This window comes from Periophthalmus magnuspinnatus, chromosome 9, assembly GCF_009829125.3.
Source record: "Periophthalmus magnuspinnatus isolate fPerMag1 chromosome 9, fPerMag1.2.pri, whole genome shotgun sequence".
NCBI lineage: Eukaryota > Metazoa > Chordata > Actinopteri > Gobiiformes > Gobiidae > Periophthalmus > Periophthalmus magnuspinnatus.
In genome coordinates this window covers 9,524,319-9,543,998 of record NC_047134.1, presented here as the reverse complement: position 1 = coordinate 9,543,998, position 19,680 = coordinate 9,524,319, and the positions used below count along the sequence as shown (strand labels likewise).

General features: G+C 36.6%; 1 protein-coding gene across 1 annotated transcript in view; it reads left to right on the top strand.

The window, feature by feature from the left end:
• Positions 1-4,523, top strand: part of LOC117376780 (glutamate receptor ionotropic, NMDA 1-like) — a 50,018-nt gene extending 45,495 nt beyond the window's left edge. The window contains exon 22 of the mRNA XM_055224042.1: positions 4,458-4,523. Within this exon, the coding sequence (XP_055080017.1) occupies positions 4,458-4,523 (66 nt within the window). The remainder of the gene's footprint in view (positions 1-4,457) is intronic.
• The last annotated feature ends 15,157 nt before the right edge of the window (positions 4,524-19,680 follow it).

Here is a 19,680-nt window from a genome sequence, read left to right as displayed (position 1 = left end):
CAGCAGTTACAGAGAGAGGGGCGATGGCTATTCAATAGAAAGTGAAGCCAGTAAAAAGAGCCAAATCACGCCCATGCTCACTTCCCAGCCGCTAGCGGGCTAGCTATGTCCAGTTGTACAGTCTGTGTGTAGGACACATCTGACTTACTTTTATCAACAATCATTTGTGAAACAATTGCAAGTTTCTTTCATAATCCAGTGCAAAAGATTAAAAGTTACAAAGATTAGATGAATTGGCCAGTGATAATAGAAATGGGATCTATAGAGCTACATTTTAGTCACATCCATGATTCACATTCTTGATTATTTGAATCAGTTGTGGAGCAAGATGTTTATATGGAAATTTTTGAAGAATTGTAATGTGAAAATTGTAGCATGTACTCTACTTTAATTCTAGAACTATAGACAGTGCTGAAGTCAACAAACAGGTTTAGAGTTTCTACAGTGTATCCTCATCTCCTTCCTCGTCTCCTTCACTTGTTCCTCACAGCCATGTGTCTGCTGACCATCATGGCCTCCACAAGAATCCCTCCAATCCGTCCTCTGCCAACAAACACAAGCATCAGGTCTGGTGCAAGTCCGGCTCTCTCTACTGGGTCCAAGATGAGTCCAGGTTAAGTCTGGTCCAGGTTCTGGTATTGGTTCAAGTCCTAGTACTGCTGAGTCTAGGTTTAGGGTGTGTGAGTCGTCCTCTTGCAAAGGGACGAGGTCCAGCCTGTGTGGTCTCTGTCTCTGTCTGTCTCTCTGCCTTCAAATGGAAACCCATGTTAATAGAATTATGCTACTTGCAACCAGGTATAACCAATACTATACTGTCATATTATCAAACACTGCATTTTGTACAGGCATTGAATGTGAATCAGACTTGTTTCAGTATGTTTTGACTTTCAAGCTGTTGGATATTGATTTAGAGTAAATTGAAGTTCTCAGGGGAGTTGGTATAAGAGACATGAGGCTGGAGTTCTATCACAGGAGAAGCTTATTTACCATCAGTACAGGACCCAGCAGCCGAAGACATGAACCCTCAACACATTGTGATAGTGTTGTCCATTCCAGTCCTGTCCAGTCTTGTCACAGCTATGCTTTTATTATAAAGACTATTATACCTCTGATGATCCAGGTTAAGATAATAAGGACTGAGCTGGCAGTGAGTGCCCTTGGTACAGCACAGACCTAGGAAATAGTCAAAAATTCCCAACTGAAGGATAGTGCTCAAATTATGAATTGAAGTAATTTAAAATGTTTGTGTAAAGTATTCTGAATTTGCCCTTGTTTTCAGAGGCTGTTGCATTTTGTCATCTACATTAGTTCTGCAGTGTATTTTTTGCTGCTCGTACAGAGTGATCTGCTTTGATCAATAACCACATTGCTGTTTTTAGATTTAAAAACAATTACAAATGCTTTTAGTATTTTTACTGTGAAGTCATTATAAAGCAAATAGATAATTTTTCCAATGTAACAAATCTGAAAACCCATGGTTAGATATGGGGTTTTCCATTTGAAGGCAGTCTGTCTCTTCCAATCACTCACTTCACGCCCATTTTCTGGCTACTACCTCATCTCCCATTATCCTTTGCAGCATTCAAGTCCCATGAGCCGTTGCAGGAATCTGTCCACAGCAGGTCCAACATTCTAACCTTTTTTTAATTTCAGGCTTTACAGAGTTAACTGTGTCTAACTTTTCAGTGCTTGATGGATCACTTGACCTCAGTAGTCTTGTTATTGAATGAAACTATATTTATCATAATCATAAAAGCAAAATATCAGCAAAAAAAAGAAAACATGTAAATAGATTTTTAATGGTTCTTAGTTAGACACATTACATGCTTGACACTACATATAAAGGTGACACTGTACTTTGATCAAGACAACAACTTGTTAGTCTGTTAAGTCAAACTGATATAATGCTTTTGTGATTTCAATATTTTGATTTTGTTGTAGTGAAATGTTGTGGTTTTCTTGTAATTTTGCTGTATTTTTTTCTGGCGTATCTTATGCTGAAGTGGGTCTTTCTGTTGGACCCACTGAATCTCAGGGAAGTGCTGTTCCATCCATTTTAATGAGGATCTCCACCTCCTCATTAAAGAGCCGTCTGATTGGTCTAAAATGTCACAGCTGTCCGGGGTGAGCCGTGTGATTGGTCGACTCCCGGGGCAGTGAGAGGGGCCTAACCATGTTTCTCTGTGACCATTTCTCTCTATACTTTCTCTATCAGTGTTTCAGTGGATTTGAATGGTGTCCCATACACACACTGCCTCTGTCCTCCTGCAAGAACGACTTGTTTCGACAGAGCACATGTTAACACGTTACAAACGCTATAACCAATACCACCATGACTACGTTATGCACAAAGTACACAGAATTATGAGCTATTTGAGGTTTATAGGCCCTGTTCAGGATAGTCTTGACAATTATTGTACTCTTTTTGCACCCTCTATACATATGTTATCAGTCATCAGCAGGATGACTCCACTACTTTCCAAGGTTTAGGCACATTTTATTTGCTATCTTTTATCAGGTACAAACATGCAATGTTAAATAAGTAATAAGATTTAAACTTTTCTGTGACTGGATTAATTCCTCCCAAATAAAAAAAAAAAAGATTTTTATGAAAATTGTCTGAAAAGTTTCAGCATAAGCTTTGTTTTGAAAACCAGCAGCTAGGGTGATATCTCTGTGACAATATGCTATTTTGGTAAAAATCACTTTTCTATTTAATGTAGCTTTATAGTCAAAAACAGGCACCCCCTCCTCCTATTGGTCAGCCTCCATCATGTTCTGAGTGAGTGATAGTGGATATAACCAATTACAGTGATGAGTGAACTTTCAGAAACAGCACATACATTTAATTAATTAATATTTAGACTGTATAAAAGAAAACATGAATTGTGATACAAATCTAAATCTCCATCTGGCTTTAAAGTGGACCTATTATGCAAAACCAGTTTTTCTGAGCTTTAAGTTGCCTTCCATTTTCATTTACTTTATCAAAATCTTTAATCACTTATTTTCAAGACAACGTATTGCTGATCAATCCCGGTTTTCACCACCACTGGCATGCACCCACTGTGACGTACTTACTTTGTTGTCCAGTTTTATTTTCTTAATCGATGATATGCGTAGGATTCTGCAGCATCACTCTGTTTTGTTACAAATGAAAAAAAAAAAAATTCACTAGTCACTAGCGTGATCTGTAACAATCCATAAGACGGGCCAGCAGACATCAGCTCGCATTGGGCACTGCAATTTCTAACGAGGAAGTTAGCCTTGTTTCTTTATTAAGTCATTTTATATCGATATTTTGATTTAAAATTGCATATTATAACACAATCATCCATGGGTGTCAAAGATTATAACTATCGTATTTTCCAGACTATAAGTCCAGCACCAGCCATAAAATGCATAATAATGAAGAAAAAACATATGTAAGTTACATTTTTGGGGGAAAATTATTTTACAAAATCCAAGATATTTAAGTTAAGCAAGTTATAATAATAATAACAACAACAAAATAGAGAGCAACAGGCTGAATAGCAGTACAGCTCGCTAATGTAACACATTTATATTTATTCAACTACATGAAGCATAGGAAGTGACTTGAATGCGTGTCTGATGTGTTAATGTAAGATAATAACAGTTAATCAGTTAACTAAAGCATAAAGAACAAGCTAACAAGTTTACTCTTGATCTCACTCCAAATCACTATATCCATTGAATTCTTCATTCTTGGTGTCGCTTCTGAACAACTCTGCCAACTCCGGAGGAAGTTCCGCTTTCCGCTTCCTCTTCTGCATGGCTGTCATCATACTCAACAGAATATGATTTTCTTGTAGGGGGTGTTTTTGTTTAGTCTTTCTCAGATGTCTTTTAAATTACCATAACATTTAATTTTTTATTTTCAATCGTACAGGAGTAGTAGATAGTGGTAGTAGTGAGATGCCCTCACACAGTTGTCAGTGTGCCAATAACGAAGATGTGAAATTATATATTTTAATCATTTCATGTATAAGTCGCATCTGAGTATAAGTCGCACCCCCAGCCAAACTATGAAAAAAAGTGTGACTTATAGTCTGAAAAATATGGTATATAGCAGCCACAGGCACAATAGGCCTTCTTTAAGAAAAAAAGTTTTGCATATTGCCTACCTCTACCAGCAGCTATTACTTTTTTACAGGAAATGCCTCAAGGCATAGTGCAGCAGAAATGTTGGTCATGCATTAAGAACCTCCAGGTTACTCATCCATGTCCAATTCCGACTCACTCCAGTATCATTTCACAGATTTGCATAGATCTACTATAACTATGACTATAATTATGTCGACCTCTGGCACAGAAATGTTTTTAAAATCCCACAAGGCTATGGTAAGGTATGGTGTGATGTGTACATGAGTTTCTGGAGAACAAAGCTCAGTTTTCTATACTGTCCTGACGTTTGTCGCTCCTGTCTGTTCTTACAGCCATACCCCACTGACATCACCGGGCAACTCAACCTATCGGATCCCTCCGTCAGCACCGTGGTCTGAAGCACCCAATCAAAACTCTTCATGTGAAATGATCACAGCCATCTGTCATCTGAACAGACCCCTTACAGCACTTCACCAAGACCACAATTCAGTTTGAACTTGCAATATATGGACCTGCCAATCACAACTCTTCGTCTGCATATGATTTGGCCAATGAAAGCCCTCCCTTTGTTTGAACAAGACCAACAGCGCTTGAACTACATCAAATCAACCATTCATAAGAACTCTAGAAGCACGAGCTAGACCCATCAAAACCTGTTCTTGCCAACAATTGCCCATTTTGTTGAATTCGACCAATCACAGCTCTCCATCCTTTTAATCAGTATAAACAGTGACAACATCAACAATATTGCTTAAAATGTTAATGTTGCAACAATTTCACTTGGACAAGCAACAGTTCTCAATGAATTGCAATGTGTCAATTTATTACAACATATCAGAGAATTGAATCGCTTTATTATCAAATGGTACAAACCTGGTTATTTTCAGGTAGTTTGACCATGAGAAAAAAAGTCAACAATGCTTGTTGTGTTTCTGGGAAAACTGAGGATTGCCACTATAGCAAATTCGCTTCAAACTATGCCATTTTTGTTTCTTTCTAAAACTTTTGAAAAGTATTTATGTTGTTTGTCCAAGAAGAAGTAGCAAGATTAGAGCAAATCAAGACCTTAACAAGACTGTAGAAAATGTCAGAAATCTTATGCAACGGAGAGCTGAACGGTATTTGAGGTAAATGGGAGGAGCTTCAATGAAGAACAGATAATTGACAACCCTCTGAACCAATACAAATGCAATATGCAAGCACACATTAGCACTGAGCAACCAGTCTCTCTAGCTTGCAAAATGTTACAAACACTAGTTTTGGCTTCCATCAAAGTCATAGTGTGATCTTTTTGTTAGAACTAAAGTTATATAGTGCATTAAGACACTAAACTAAAGTGAAAAGTAGTACTTACTATTAGTACTAATACTATTATTATTATATTATTAGTGCTACAGTTATTATGACAACTGCTACTACCACTACTACTGCAAATATCAGTTCTCTTAACGCTATGTAACTGTACTTAATAGATTCAATTGTGATCATAGGGTAATAACTAAAAACCTGAGACATAGGCATACAAAACATCGTAAACATTGATAACTAGCACATCCAAGTAGATACAATTAGGCTGAATACTGTGTAAAAGTACTAGCCACTATCCAGTGAACGAAAAAATTACCATCAAGTACTATTTGGATGAATGAAATGATGAAATGGCTGGACAGACTGTTGATTGCTCATAGCACCATCCAGAGAGCAGAGGACATATGGATCACAGTCAGAATCTGAACCATCTGCTGTTTTTTCACTGAAATATCACAGAACGTTTACATAATCCAACGCCCACAAAGTATTATTATGGACGTATCTATTTGAATAACTGGTAGTGTTTTTATTTTAATTTTGATAATAGTCTCAAGTAGTAACATTAGGACATGTATTTCTTAGAACTGTCGGTCTGGTTATTTGAATATGGATGATCCCATGATCACCACAATTTTGAACATATACTTAACTTTTTTTTAATGTAGTTATAAGTAATGTAGTTATAAGTATATTTTTTTTTACTTTAAAGGTGGTTTATATTTTGTTCAGATTAGAAGTGGAATTAGAATTAGAATTCAGTCTTTTCTTTGAAATACTGATATGTCTTTTGACCTGTATATATATGTATATATATATATATATATATATATATATATATATATATATATATATATATATATATATATATATATATATATATATATATATATATATATATATATATATATATATATATATATATATATACATTTTCATGTCAGATATCCTTTCACATCCTCTCCGTTTATCCAGACCTGTGTTTGACACAAGGGTATTCTACATTTAATGCACTTAGTAATACAGTAGGATGATTCAAATGTTCTCAGATGCTCAAAATATTCACTGCTACAATTACTACTGTAAATCTCAGGTCATCTGAGGTCAGAGGGTTGTCATATAGAAAAGTCACACTCCATCACTCCAAAATGCCTCGATGAAACAAAAACATCACAAACACTGAGCCTGCTACTGACCAACGATCAATATTTTATCAGCGTATTGATCTTAATGCTGATTGGCTGATATAGGAAAAGGGGGAGGAGCCTCTGGGGCTAAATGCAGAAGCAAAAGACATCTCTCGCTGAACTTTCGGATCAGAAAGAAAAAAAAATGTGATTAATTCTGGTCCGGTTCAACGATTGGAAGCGAGTTTGGTTCTGCTTTTAGTCATTTTTAACAACGTAAGGATTTTAACAGGTAATTTATTTTAATATATTTTTTCATTATATGTATTATATGTATGTATTATTATTATTATTATTATTATTATTATTATTATTATTATTATTATTATTATTATTATTATTATTAACAATAATAATAATAATAATTTCATTTTTCACCACATTCTAGTCCTGTAGAAATGACTTACGTTTCCCCCAGAGACTCCGCCTCTTTTCTGTTTTTGGCCCAAAAGACAATAAACTAATAAGCATTTTGGGAAAAAAAAAACATAATCGTTACTGGTTCACGTTCAATGTGTCCCCTGCTAATGATGTCATAAGATATGTGTGATGATGTCATTCTTTGTCTACCTCCGCAAGCAAATCAGACAGCGACGTTCAGCCTGGTAACCCCGCCATCTTTGTGTTTATGAACGAGAAGGCAGGGTTTGCACTAAACGGATGCGGAATCGTAGCTGACGCAAGCCTCACTGAGAACAAAACGTCTCATTCATTTATTTTGAAAAGAACAATTAGCCGTTTTAAACTGTGAATTCTTAAATGCATAAAATGTCACTAAGCTAATCACTGCTTATCATTCCCTCTCATTAGCTTCTTTCATATGCTAAGTTCTTAAAGTTTTTCTATCATAAGTGCTAAGTTTTTGACAGAAACCAACCTATAGTCAGTGCTTTAAAGTGATTTTAATGTAGCTATACATTTATTTATGCTTAGGCTTAGGTCACCAGCAATGAAAATAAGCAAAAATAGTAGCTGCAGTTTACTTAGCAGGACTACCAAGCCATTTAGGACACCGGGAGATTTTACTTTGTAAATTATTGTTTTAGAATTCTAAAAATGTGCCAGAATGCTGCTTGGATTTATTCAGAGCTGTTGAGAGAGAATGGTTTGGCATTTTCATGACACATGGTGTGCAATGTCATCAACATCACGTTTTTTTCCCATACATTTTTTTAAATCATTATTTTGTGTTTGTTTTGTTTTTTTCCTTATTTCAACATTGATACTTTCAGATTGGAATTATTGCACATCGATATTGCACAAGTCTCCCTCTCAATGACTCTGCATATGTCTATGTAGTGTTTTCATTCGTATTTAAAACTGCCAGTGTGTGAAGTATCTCATAGCAGTAGCAACAGCCTTTAGCCATTGTGTCTTTGAACTTTATGACTGATTTCAAGCCATTTTTACGACCGATTATTGTCATTTTCTTTATATTGAGTGATGTCACTGTAGACCAGGGGTCTCCAGCCTGTGAACTGGGAGCTGCTAGTAGCTCTCCACCTCCTTCCAAGTAGCTTGCCAAGGGATTTCTGAAGTAAAATTTGATGTCTGACTGACTGTGCAGTAATAAATGCATAATGGTTTATGTTTTATAGGGACTTAACTGTACCTGTACCTGCATCTAACCATACCTGGCATTTTTGTTTTCCAAAGGTAGCTCATTGGAGGTAAAAGGGTGGAGACTCCTGCTGTAGAGCTTTAAACTGCCAGGGTTAGCTTGAATGCTACATTAGCCACAAAAAATAAGAGATAATGTCTGCTATTGGGGTATTTTTAGCCCTGAACATGCGCAATGCTTTTTTAGCCATGCAACAGTAATGCACAATATTATAACAACCTATTTTTGGTCAATAGCTGTCACGCAACTGTAGCAAAATAAGAAATGAAAGCTGCAGTCATGGCGGCCATTTCGTGAAAGAAAAATGTATTTTCCTCATTAACTGGCACACAATAACTTGACCATTGATAGCCAATGTGAACAAGTATTAGACACAAATGTAAATTTTCCTGCTGACCAACTTTTAGCTTAGTGTTACAAATTGAGAAAGTTGAGGTTGTGTGAATTGCTAGTCGCTGTTAACTTGTAGCACCTTTAGCCTTGCAGCCTTTAAAACCATTTTGATCTCAGACAGAGTTGTTCTCAGTGACGCTCGCCTTTTTATTGTTTCACTTCACAATAACTTTATAAAAAAAAATTTAGAGAGAGCTGCATCTGCGAGAACTATAGGACTGTAAAAATTAACAAATCACATGTGTTTGATGTCTATGGTGGATCTTTTGCTGGCTTGAATACCAATTCATGCTGATGAACTGACTGAACGTTGTACAGCTAGCTTATCTTTCTTTTACTTTGTATGGTATATCAAGGGTATGTTATTTTTAAAGTGTTCTTAAGATAATATTATAATTGTATGGTCATAATCCTAATTATAAAGAAGTCAGTTACAGCTACAGTATTGTATGTATGACTTGCTACTAATTTGTAAATAAGAGTATTACCCTACCATATGTTGAGAGAGGCTAAAAATGTAACGATAAATGTGCCAATAGGCACATTTATTTAAAATGTTTTTATTCACGGGATTGTCAAAAAGAATAGTTTTTATTCTACTACTCCTTGCCAATAGACAACATGATTCCCAGTTGTTTTAAAGTTATCTTTAAAACTGTTCCAGTGTGCGTAAAGGACAATTAAACGCAGTAATGCAGTATTTTGATGAGCGCACATAATGCCAATAATGCACAAATTGTAAATATCAAAGTTACAAAAACATGCACAAAGACAACATAAACAGTATCATTTTATGCTAACTTTTGTGTTCAAATAAACCTAAATAGTATATAGTCTGTTTATTTACTACAATCTATAAATGATACATATTTAATCTTTCTACTTTATCTTAACAATATGTCAAACTTGCAATAAGACTGCTGATCCTCCCAAAATCTTATTTTGCCAAAGATACCATAGTAAAAATGTTACTAAGGCCATCGTCAATTTCGATCTCTATTTTTTTCATCTAGGCTAATTCACAATTCCTGAATTTCTTTCTCACTTCAGTTAGCCTAAATAGTAAACTTAACGTTCATTTAAAAGTTTTAAATATTGTGTGATCAATGTGTTTACCACTGATCCAGCATCTTATTTAGCTGTTCTACTGATCTTATGTTTAGCTTTTATATTAATGTTTTTGCGCTAGTGTATCTCTGTGGACCACTGGTACATCACATCTAGTATCATTTTATTAATAATACAGTTAATTAAAAAAAAATAAATAAATAAATGAAATGTTATGACAGAAAATAGTCATGAAGACATACTCGCATATTTAAAGATGTAAACTAGTTTATAACCTTTATTTATGTCTTTATTGTAAAATAGCCTGCAAGAGTTTGCACTAGCTAACCTTATCAAGAGTTAGCCTGCATTAGCTTAATTTTGTCTCATTTTAAACGGTTTTGAACATTCTCACCATAGTTGGATAACATTTAAACTTATTCCTGCCTTTTCCTATAGCCTACATTTCTTCTTAGTAAAAATATCAACTGAGCACTGAAAGCTAATGTGTGCATAACGTTCCTCCATTTGACCTGGCACTGAAATATGTAAATACGTTTGTAACTTTGTTTTTTGTACATTTGACAAAGTAGCAGTCATTTGTCGTGAGTTTACAGCTTCATCTCTGCACTGATTTTAATGTGATCCTGAGCCAGTTTTTGCGTGTCTCTCGCAGTGCAGCTCTCTTTACTCTTTTGATGTCATTCCTTGTTACTGTGTTACTGCCATTGTACAGAGATAGAAGAGCTATTCTGCTGTATATTCATGTATTTTAATGAGCTGTAGCTTTTTAAAGAGCAGTTATTTTATTTTATTTTTGTTCAGTTTCGTGAAAAATGTAGCTTCTGCTGTTAGCAGCTAATGTCCTATAAACTTCAAACTGTAAAAAACATGACAGAAGTATCAGAGTTTAATAAATATTCTGTGTATTTTTGGTGAGATCCAGCACAGTGTCCGCCATTATTTTTTTACCTTTGACTTTGATGTTTTGTTTCCTTTATTTATGAATTTTATTTGTCTATAGCAACTTAGGTTTTTTTTTTTTAAGAGTTTTTATTACATAAAAATATTTTTTTTAGCTTTCTCTCATGTTATAACATTGTCCCTCATCAAAAAACATGCCCAATGGGTTTTAGATGTCATCCATTTCAGCCATCTCTCCTGGGTCCTGTTCAAACCCATGCTGATCTAAACATTAGTGTTCTACCCTCTCTTTAAGACAGTACAGCAGATGTATTTACCTTGTTGACATGTTTGATCTGCAAGCTATGAGCTATGAGAAAAAATGTTGACAACCACTGTCCTAACCCGACAAGTTAGGACTACTCAAAAAATTTGATGAAACTGCTTACATCAAAAATTTTGAACACAAAAATGCCATTTTTGAGTAAACTGTCTATCTTAAAGTAGTGCATACTGTAAACGTTTAAGTCCCGGTAGTTTGTAATTGATATTTTTCTTTTTTTTTCATCAGAAAAAAAGTAGTACACAAAACTTAAAAATTTTTAGTGCCTTTAATACAAAATGTTTAAGTGTTTACTACAGCCTTTTTTGACCAGTACTGGCTCGACATTTAGTAAATGTACTAAAATAAAAAAAATAAATAAAATGTAAATACTGTAATACTCTACATGCATTTGTATTAATACATAAACAAACTGAATCACATTTTTAAATTACATTTATTAAGCAACTTTATATATGTTGGCAAACGCTTTTGGATACCTTGAGTGCAACACATACATCAATCCAAAAAGTATGGCATACCCATCAGCCAGAGCTGAGACATAAATAACCATGTTGCCTTCAAAGGCCACTGCAACTCTTGAGGGACACTAGACTTATATGTCAGTTTTATTGGAGTTTATTGTAAAAAGGTCCACAGGCAGACCTTGAACATTAGCTTCAACAGCTGCCGCAACCTAAACAAAGACAAGACATGTTAAAGCCTAAACTGAAAAAACCTGATTATGGCCAGTGAGCAGACAGAGTGTGGTATGTTCTGGTGTGGGACAAACCAGAGGGCTGTAACAAACAGAGGGAGGGGTAAAGAGTAGACAGGAGCGAGGAGACAGGATAACAAGACCCACAGCAGGGAAGAAGAGAGGACACAGAAGACATTGGAAAAAAGAGCGAGGAGAGAGGAGATGGAGGGGACAGAGAGAATAAATAAGGGAGGAGAAAGGAGACAAGACATTAGAAAAGTGGAGAGGAGGGGGAGACAGGGAAAAGAAAGGAGACTGGGGGAGAGAGGAAACTGAAAAAGAGAGAGGGGAAAGGAGAGAAGCCAGAAACTGAATGGACTTTGGAGCAGGAGGGAACAAAGGAAGTGAAGGGAGAGGAGATGAAGAGATGGAGGCAGGGGAGAAAGAGGGAGAGGAAAAGATGTCAGGGATAAAGAGGTGAGAAGACAGAGGGGGAGATGGGAGGGGATCAGTGACAATATCAATAACACTTACATCCCATGTCTTGAGAAAAGTTGAGTCATCATCATGGAGGGAGATTGGAGAATGGAGACAAAAGGCAGGTAAAGAGAGGGGAGTGGAGAAGGAGAGAAAGAGGAAGAAATCAGTAGCAGGAAAAAAGGATAGGGATACAGGAGCAGAGGCAGCGACCGAAAAGAAGATAAGAAAGATGGTACTTACCAGGCGATCATAAATGCTGAGCAGCTGGTCCAAGACATCAGAAACTTTATCCGGACGAGATTTGTTTTTTTTTCTCATAAGGCTTTGAAGACATTCAAGACAAGACAATTCATGTTGTTCAAATTCAATTCAATTCATTTATTTTTGTAACGCCCAAAATCACAACAACAGTTGTCTCGAAGGGCGTTCATGTTTTGGTTTGGACTAGAAATGTTTTTTTCAGGTTGACATTGGTTATTCTGTTAAACTCTGCACATATCTGTACAAAAGACACAATATGTATTATATTTATCATACCTTAGTACTAGTACTACAGGTTGACATTTTACACCCGTCCTGGGACTACGGATGAAAAATAGCCCTCGGGCTAATTCTGGCATATTTACATGCAAATGTTTATTAATGTGCATTGTCCCTGAAATAAATAAATAAATAAATAAGTACACTGATACTAAATTACATAAATGTACATTTTATCTGCGACTCCATTTTAAGTGCAGGCCAGCGCTCCAAGATATCAACAACTGCCAAGTCATACAGTACATAAAGTATAAATAAGATAATGGCTAACAACTTACACTGCCTGGTCAAAAAAAAGTTGCCACCAAAAAAATAGGTCACACACTTTAATATTTTGTTGGACCACCTTTAGCTTTGATTACGGCACGCATTCACTGTGGCATTGTTTCGATAAGCTTCAACAATGTCGCAAGATTTATTTCCATCTAGTGTTGCATTGATTTTTCACCAAGATCTTCAATTAAAGAAAAAAATTCTCAGTGGGGTTAAGGTCTGGACTCTGTGGTGGCCAATCCATGTGTGAAAATGATGTCTCATGCTCCCTGAATCACTCTTTCACAATTTGAGCCCGATGAATCCTGGTATTGTCATGTTGGAATATGCACGTGCCATCAGGGAAGAAAAAATCCATTAATGGAATAACATGGTCATTTAGTAAATTCAGGTAGTCAGCTGACCTCATTCTTTGAACACATACTGTTGCTGAACCTAGACCTGACCAACGGGAGGAGGCTTGTACCTATTTGCTTAGTTAAATCCAGGTAGCAACTTTTTTTTGGCCATGCAGTGTATCATGGTTTGCGTTGTTTCCGTGCCCACAGCCTCTCAATTCCACAGCCTATTAAACCTATTAAGACATACTCACCTTTAATAGCTCATTTGGTAGAGCAGAGGAATGTTGAATGTCAAACTGAAACAAACAAATCTGGCTCAAAGGATAAGCTTTTTCTTGTGGGGCAAAAAAGAGAGCTTTAAACCGCAGGTGGTTAAACTGATGGACTGCAAATCAATTGTGCTCTGTATATGTGTGTTTGAATCCCATCCTCATCGGTAGAGAGTTTTTATAAAGTAATAGGTGTGCGCAAAGACAGCATATAAAGCATAACTAGTTGTGTGTTACCAATTCCTGTGCTCCACCAAAAAGAACTTCAGAATGTAAACAAGGGCTGAAGTATGCAGGCCACCGCTGAAGCTTTAACAAATTCTACAAGAGAACAGATAACAGTTTCCTCATTGCTTTTGTGCTTTTGCTTCTGTCAGTTTCAGCACACAAGCTGATGTAAGCAATTCACTACACACCATTCTCTGAACACTGGCACACGAAAAAGGCTATATATGGAGGATGATGAGTTCAAATGGAAAATGTAAATAGCATTTGCTAAGGGTCAAAGAGAAATGGCTAAACTTTGCCTATCATAGCAATAATTGAAATTTCAGTTAAAAAACATTTCTTGCGCACTTTGGAAAAGCAATACCAAACGAATACCTTGAGAAATTTATTTTTATTTTTTAAAAGAAATGTTGAGTACTTGAGTACGAAATATGTATACACAATGTGACGAATTTTTGCTGCTGAAAACATGGATCTCGGCGCTTAAGCCTTTAGCGAGTGATGGACAGACTGGGAGATGTAACTTACTTACATGGCATCACACTACATCCAGTCAAACATTTTGAGTACAAAGACATATTGAACTCTAAATGATTAACCACTGTCACATCAAAACTGTAAATTTGCTCAAATGCCTCAAATGTTTAGAATTCAATCAACAATTTTGATGCATTTGGGTAGTCAATGCCTAAAACGTATTACTAAGTTTAACCGTTCAGGTTTACAGTGTACTGTATTGTCTTAAACTCGAGTTGTTAATATTAAAAAGAAGACAAAATTAATGTTTTTGGATGCATAGGCCTACCAGAAAAGGAAAGGCAGTGCACAGAACTCAAGTATATTTATGCTCCATAGTCACTGAGGTTGTAATCGAATTGATATTTTTCAGCTGATGTCATCAATGTTCCCTGGCAGTCTAATGTTAACTGTAAGCACTGCTCTATCTGACTCTTGTTAGACTTTAAAGAGCCCATATTATGCTATTTTCTTATCTATTTTACAATGTTGTTTCCACAAAAAAACATACCTGAAGTTGTGTTTTGTTTCATATACACATGTTTAATACACAAACCCTTCATATTTAGAGTTCTTCTCTCAAACTGAAAACACAACTCCAGGTATGTTTTTGAAGAGGTAGCATGATTTGAGTTCAAAACGATCGGTTTTGTGTAATAGTTGGAACTACAACAAGTGAGTTGATTTGTACTGTTAAACAAGTCTCACACATAAAATTATAGTCACAAGCTAGCTAGCATTAGCAAACAGTTTATTACAGTTTCAGTTAGTCACTCTCACCTTTTTGTTGAAACTCAAACACGTAAACAGGACCATGAACGCTCATATTGACCACAGGCTCCTGAAAATGTGTTCTAATCTATTTTATATTTTTTTCTGTGTTTTATATTTTTTTTTACAGTGTTTGCTAATGTGTGCGGTGTATCCATGGCAACTGCTGAACATTGTGCCATAGAGATTCATGTAGAACACCCCCAGTGTGATGTCACTGCAAAGTATCAATAGATTTCAGTTATAGTAGTTTCACTGACATCACCAGAGGCCTGAGAGTCACTAGTCAGAATGGTGAAAGGTGCTGGAGCAGAAGATATTTATGCTGTGGATTGAAATGCAAAATGTAAATCTCTCATGTGGATCTTATTGCCATGGAAACGAATGAGCCTGTTGCCGTGGTGACAATGGTATTTTTAGAAGTGATTGAAGCATGTTTCTGCTCCAGATAACTGCACCTGAGACTCCACGACTAAATGTAGGATGCTGCTATCTACACCTACTACTCTGCTATCCACACCTACTACCATTTTTACTACTACTACAGCCTATATATGTCCATGGGTACTAGTAATGCTACTTTAATTACTGCCTCTAACCTGAATCTGCTATATATTGGTGTTTTTTAGACTGTAGAATAAAACTAGACTCAAACTAGACAGCCATTTGAGCAGGTATTGATACTAAAAAAGTTGCATTCACATGACAGAAATGAACCTTTCCTGAATAGCTCTAGAATGAACTTGAGCTGTATCAGAAGAAGCATAAAACGACATAGACTAGTATGGTTATGGACCACTATGGAACCTTCCTGGACAACTGAGGGAATACACAAATATGAGGCCACATGGTAAAATAAAAGAAAGTACCATGACTTAAGGTTGAAAATCACATTCTATTTTCTAAAGAAAGGAGTTTTATTATTATTATTATTATTATTATTATTATTATCATCATGGTATTGGAATCTGTATCGAATATTGAGTCTATACCTTAGTACCTTTAGTAGTAATGTATATTTAGGGGCAAGATACAGTTTTCCCTATTGAAAACACTCTACTTTGCGATGAACTATACAAAAGGAATTAACCTTTTGTATAGTTCATCGCAAAGTAGAGTGTTTTCAATCGTTGAACCTGATAAGTACAATTATTGTACTGTCTTAGTGTCATATTACTGTCTTGTTTATATTTATAATATACCAATAAGGTACAGAGCTATCAGATGTTACCCTCATGGGTATCATCTGATAGCGACTATACTGTATTTATTTTGATATTTGTTGCATGTCTCACACTTTAATAACTTGTAGTTTGCACTATGTATTGAAAATTTTGCACACTTGTATATTGTCTTTTGTATTGCACTTTTTTTATGTTTTTTTTTTTTTTTTTTTTTAAGGACTACAGATGGAAATTAGCATTTTGCTAAATCTGGTGCAGCCATCTTTTTAATGTATCTGCACACTGTCCTTCAAATAAATAAATAAATAAATAAATAAATAATTTCTTTGAGTGACTAAACCTCAAAACTTACTGCATTAAAACAAAAATCAGCATTTTAACAGTACTAATTTTGGATGACCCCCATATGTATAAGATGATACTGACCCGTGGAAGGCTGTGATGTCATCTAAAAACAGCAATAAGACACTATATTGTATTCTATAGGCCAACAGTGCATCCTTGTGCAAGACTCTTCCCACACATCACTGGTGGTTATAATGTAGCCTAATGAGCCAATGGCTACTGTACTATATTTTCTCTCCTACTGTTGTCTGTGAGCTAAGTACAGACTGAATCATATACTGTCCATGGTCTATCTGAAAGAGTGGTAACATTACATTTCTCAAAACAACCAATTAGGGCTACTCAAAGGTGGGTAGAGCTGCCAAAAATGTATTCAAGTAAGAGGAACTTTACTTCAAAATAATGAAGTAGACAGAGTAGTATTAGCCCAAGAAATTTCTCAAGTAAGAGTTAAAAGTATTTGTGAAACTAACTGTAAGAGGAATTGTAAAAGTCACTGTCTGGGCATAACATCTGATTTATAATTTGAAGTTGATTTAATTCTGAGGTGAAAACATTAATGCACAAAATTTGCTATGTTCAAAAGATAGCTACAAACATGAGAAAAACTAAATCATATCTGAAGGAGCTGCAAGAAACACAAATGTTCAAAGTCACTTGTAGACTTACACTGTCTCAAGTACTTAGTTAGTTAGTGATTCAATTAAAAGTAACTGAGTAAATGTAACTGAGTACTACCCACCTCTGGGTTTACTAGGGTTGCATAGTCGGAATCTCTTGTATAAGTTAATATTTCATGTCACCTCTTCTGGATATGTTTAAAATGTGACCTTTAAACAGAATACTAAAACATAAATCGAAAATCCAGTCACCCTTGCAACAAAAAAGAAACGGTATCTTCTTGTCTGCTTATTTGAACACTGTGCTGGCAGTAATCTGCTCTAGACTCTAGGGGGCAGTGCAAATCCATCATATGGTTTGTCAGAGGGGAGATTTTTAAGATTTTTTACAGCTTGCCAGTAAAACAGATTTTTACCTTTTAAAACCACCTAGGTATTAAAATCACAACTGAATCTGGGTTGCCAGTATCTTAACCTGCAGATGGATGACACTCAAGAGTTTTTCTCATTCTCAGTATATGGACAGGTCTCATGTGAAATCTCGGAACCTCAAGAATTCACTCACTGAGCTGCAGAGGCTCCACTAGCACTGATTCATGATTGGCTGTAAGTGCTGGGGTTTAGGTAGTGGTTCAGATCAGAAAGAGTCCTTTTAGATTTACAACCAATTATTATCAGTGAAAGATCTTTCTTTTTTTTCATCCCAGTGCAGAAACCTGAGCACAGGTCTTATGTGCTCGTACTTCCTAGTTCTAGTCAGGATCCGAGCAGCAGCGTTCTGGATGTACTGCAGCTGTTGTAGTGCCCATTTGGAGAGGCCAGTGAGCAGGCCATTACAGTAGTCTAACCTACTGGAGATAAATGCATGGATAAGTCTCTCCAAGTCTGGTTTTGATTGTATACATTTGATTTTTGCAATGTGTTTAGATGGTAAACGCTGCAGATGTTATTGATTTGATGAGGCTCTTAAAGTTCACGTTTGTGTCGATTATTACCCCTAGATTTCTAGCCTGATTTGAAGGTTTTAGAAAAAGAGACTGGAGGTGACTGCTCACACTTTTTCTATGTTTTTGTGGGCCAAAGACTATGACTTCAATCTTGTCTGAGTTTAGCTCGAGAAAGTTGTTTTGCATTCACACACTGATCTGTTGGATGTAGAGTGAATCCACTGGTCCATATTCACCTGCTGCCAGTGAGACATGAGATCTGAGTGTCATCTGCATAGTTGTGGTAGGACACATTATTGCTGCGTATTAACTGGCCTAACGGCAGTATGTCGAGGTTGAACAACAGGGGTCGCAGGATTGACCCCTGGGGCACCTCACAGGTCAGGGACATTTTATCTGAGACACATTTTCCAATTTCAACAAAGTATTCCTTGTTTTCTAAATAGTACTTGAACCAGTTTAGTGCCGTACCAGAGATGCCCATCCAGTCCTCTAGCCTCTGTAAGAGGATCCCATGATCGACAGTGTCAAAGGCAGCACTCAGATCTAACAGGATCAAGACTGAGACTTTGCCTGCATCAGTGTTCAGGCGGATGTCATTTGTTATCTTGATAAGAGCAGTCTCAGTGCTGTGGTGGCTTCTAAAACCTGATTAGAGAACATCAAAGGAGTTGTTCATTTGGAGAAAGTTAATAAGCTGTTGGTAAACAACTTTTTCAAATCTGCCTAAAAATGGCAGATTTGAGATGGGTCGGCAATTGTTCAGTATTGTGGCATCAAGGCTGCTTTATGAGAGGCTTGATAACTGCAGTTTTCAAAGCTCTTGGGAATGTTCCGAATTGAAGTGAGATTTTAACTATGCAAGCGAGTGGTGATAACAAATTGTTGAGCACAGACATTTAGGAATTTAGTGGGTAACACATCGATGCAGAATGTAGATGAACTCAGACTGGTGACAGTCTGTTTACTGTTGCAAACAGGAGTTCCAATAATGTCTGAAAAATACCTTTCCCTAAACTCTCTAAACTGTGCTTGTACATGTGCATTTTTTTCTGTAAATCTTATAATGAACCTGGAGCTTTGACTTACGCCATTCCCACTCGGCCCTCCGGCAAACCTTTTTCTGTGCCCTGACCGAATCCTCATTCCTTCATTTGAACCTTCACATGATATTATCTTTATCATGACTGTATGTCCTGGCACAGCAGAGGCCCTGTGTGTCCTAACTCTTGGTGATAACAGTTCAGGGGGAAGGCAAGGGAGGGCAAGCAGGGGGGAGTTTGGGTGAGGAAGCAGGTGAGGGTCGAGGAGGTGGAGCAGGGGTGAAAGTGGGTGAGGGACCAGGTGAGGGCTGAGGAGGCAGAGCAGGGAGGAGTTTGGGTGAGGTACCAGGTGAGGGCTGAGGAGGCGGAGCAGGGGGGTGTTTGGGTGTAAGACGAGGGGGGATAGGTGGGTATGGGGAAGAGTTCAGCATAGTTGATGCCAGAACTCTTGATCGTGCTGTACTGGATCTGAGGGGACCCATCTTAATTCCTGATCTGATGAGGCTTTCTAGATGGT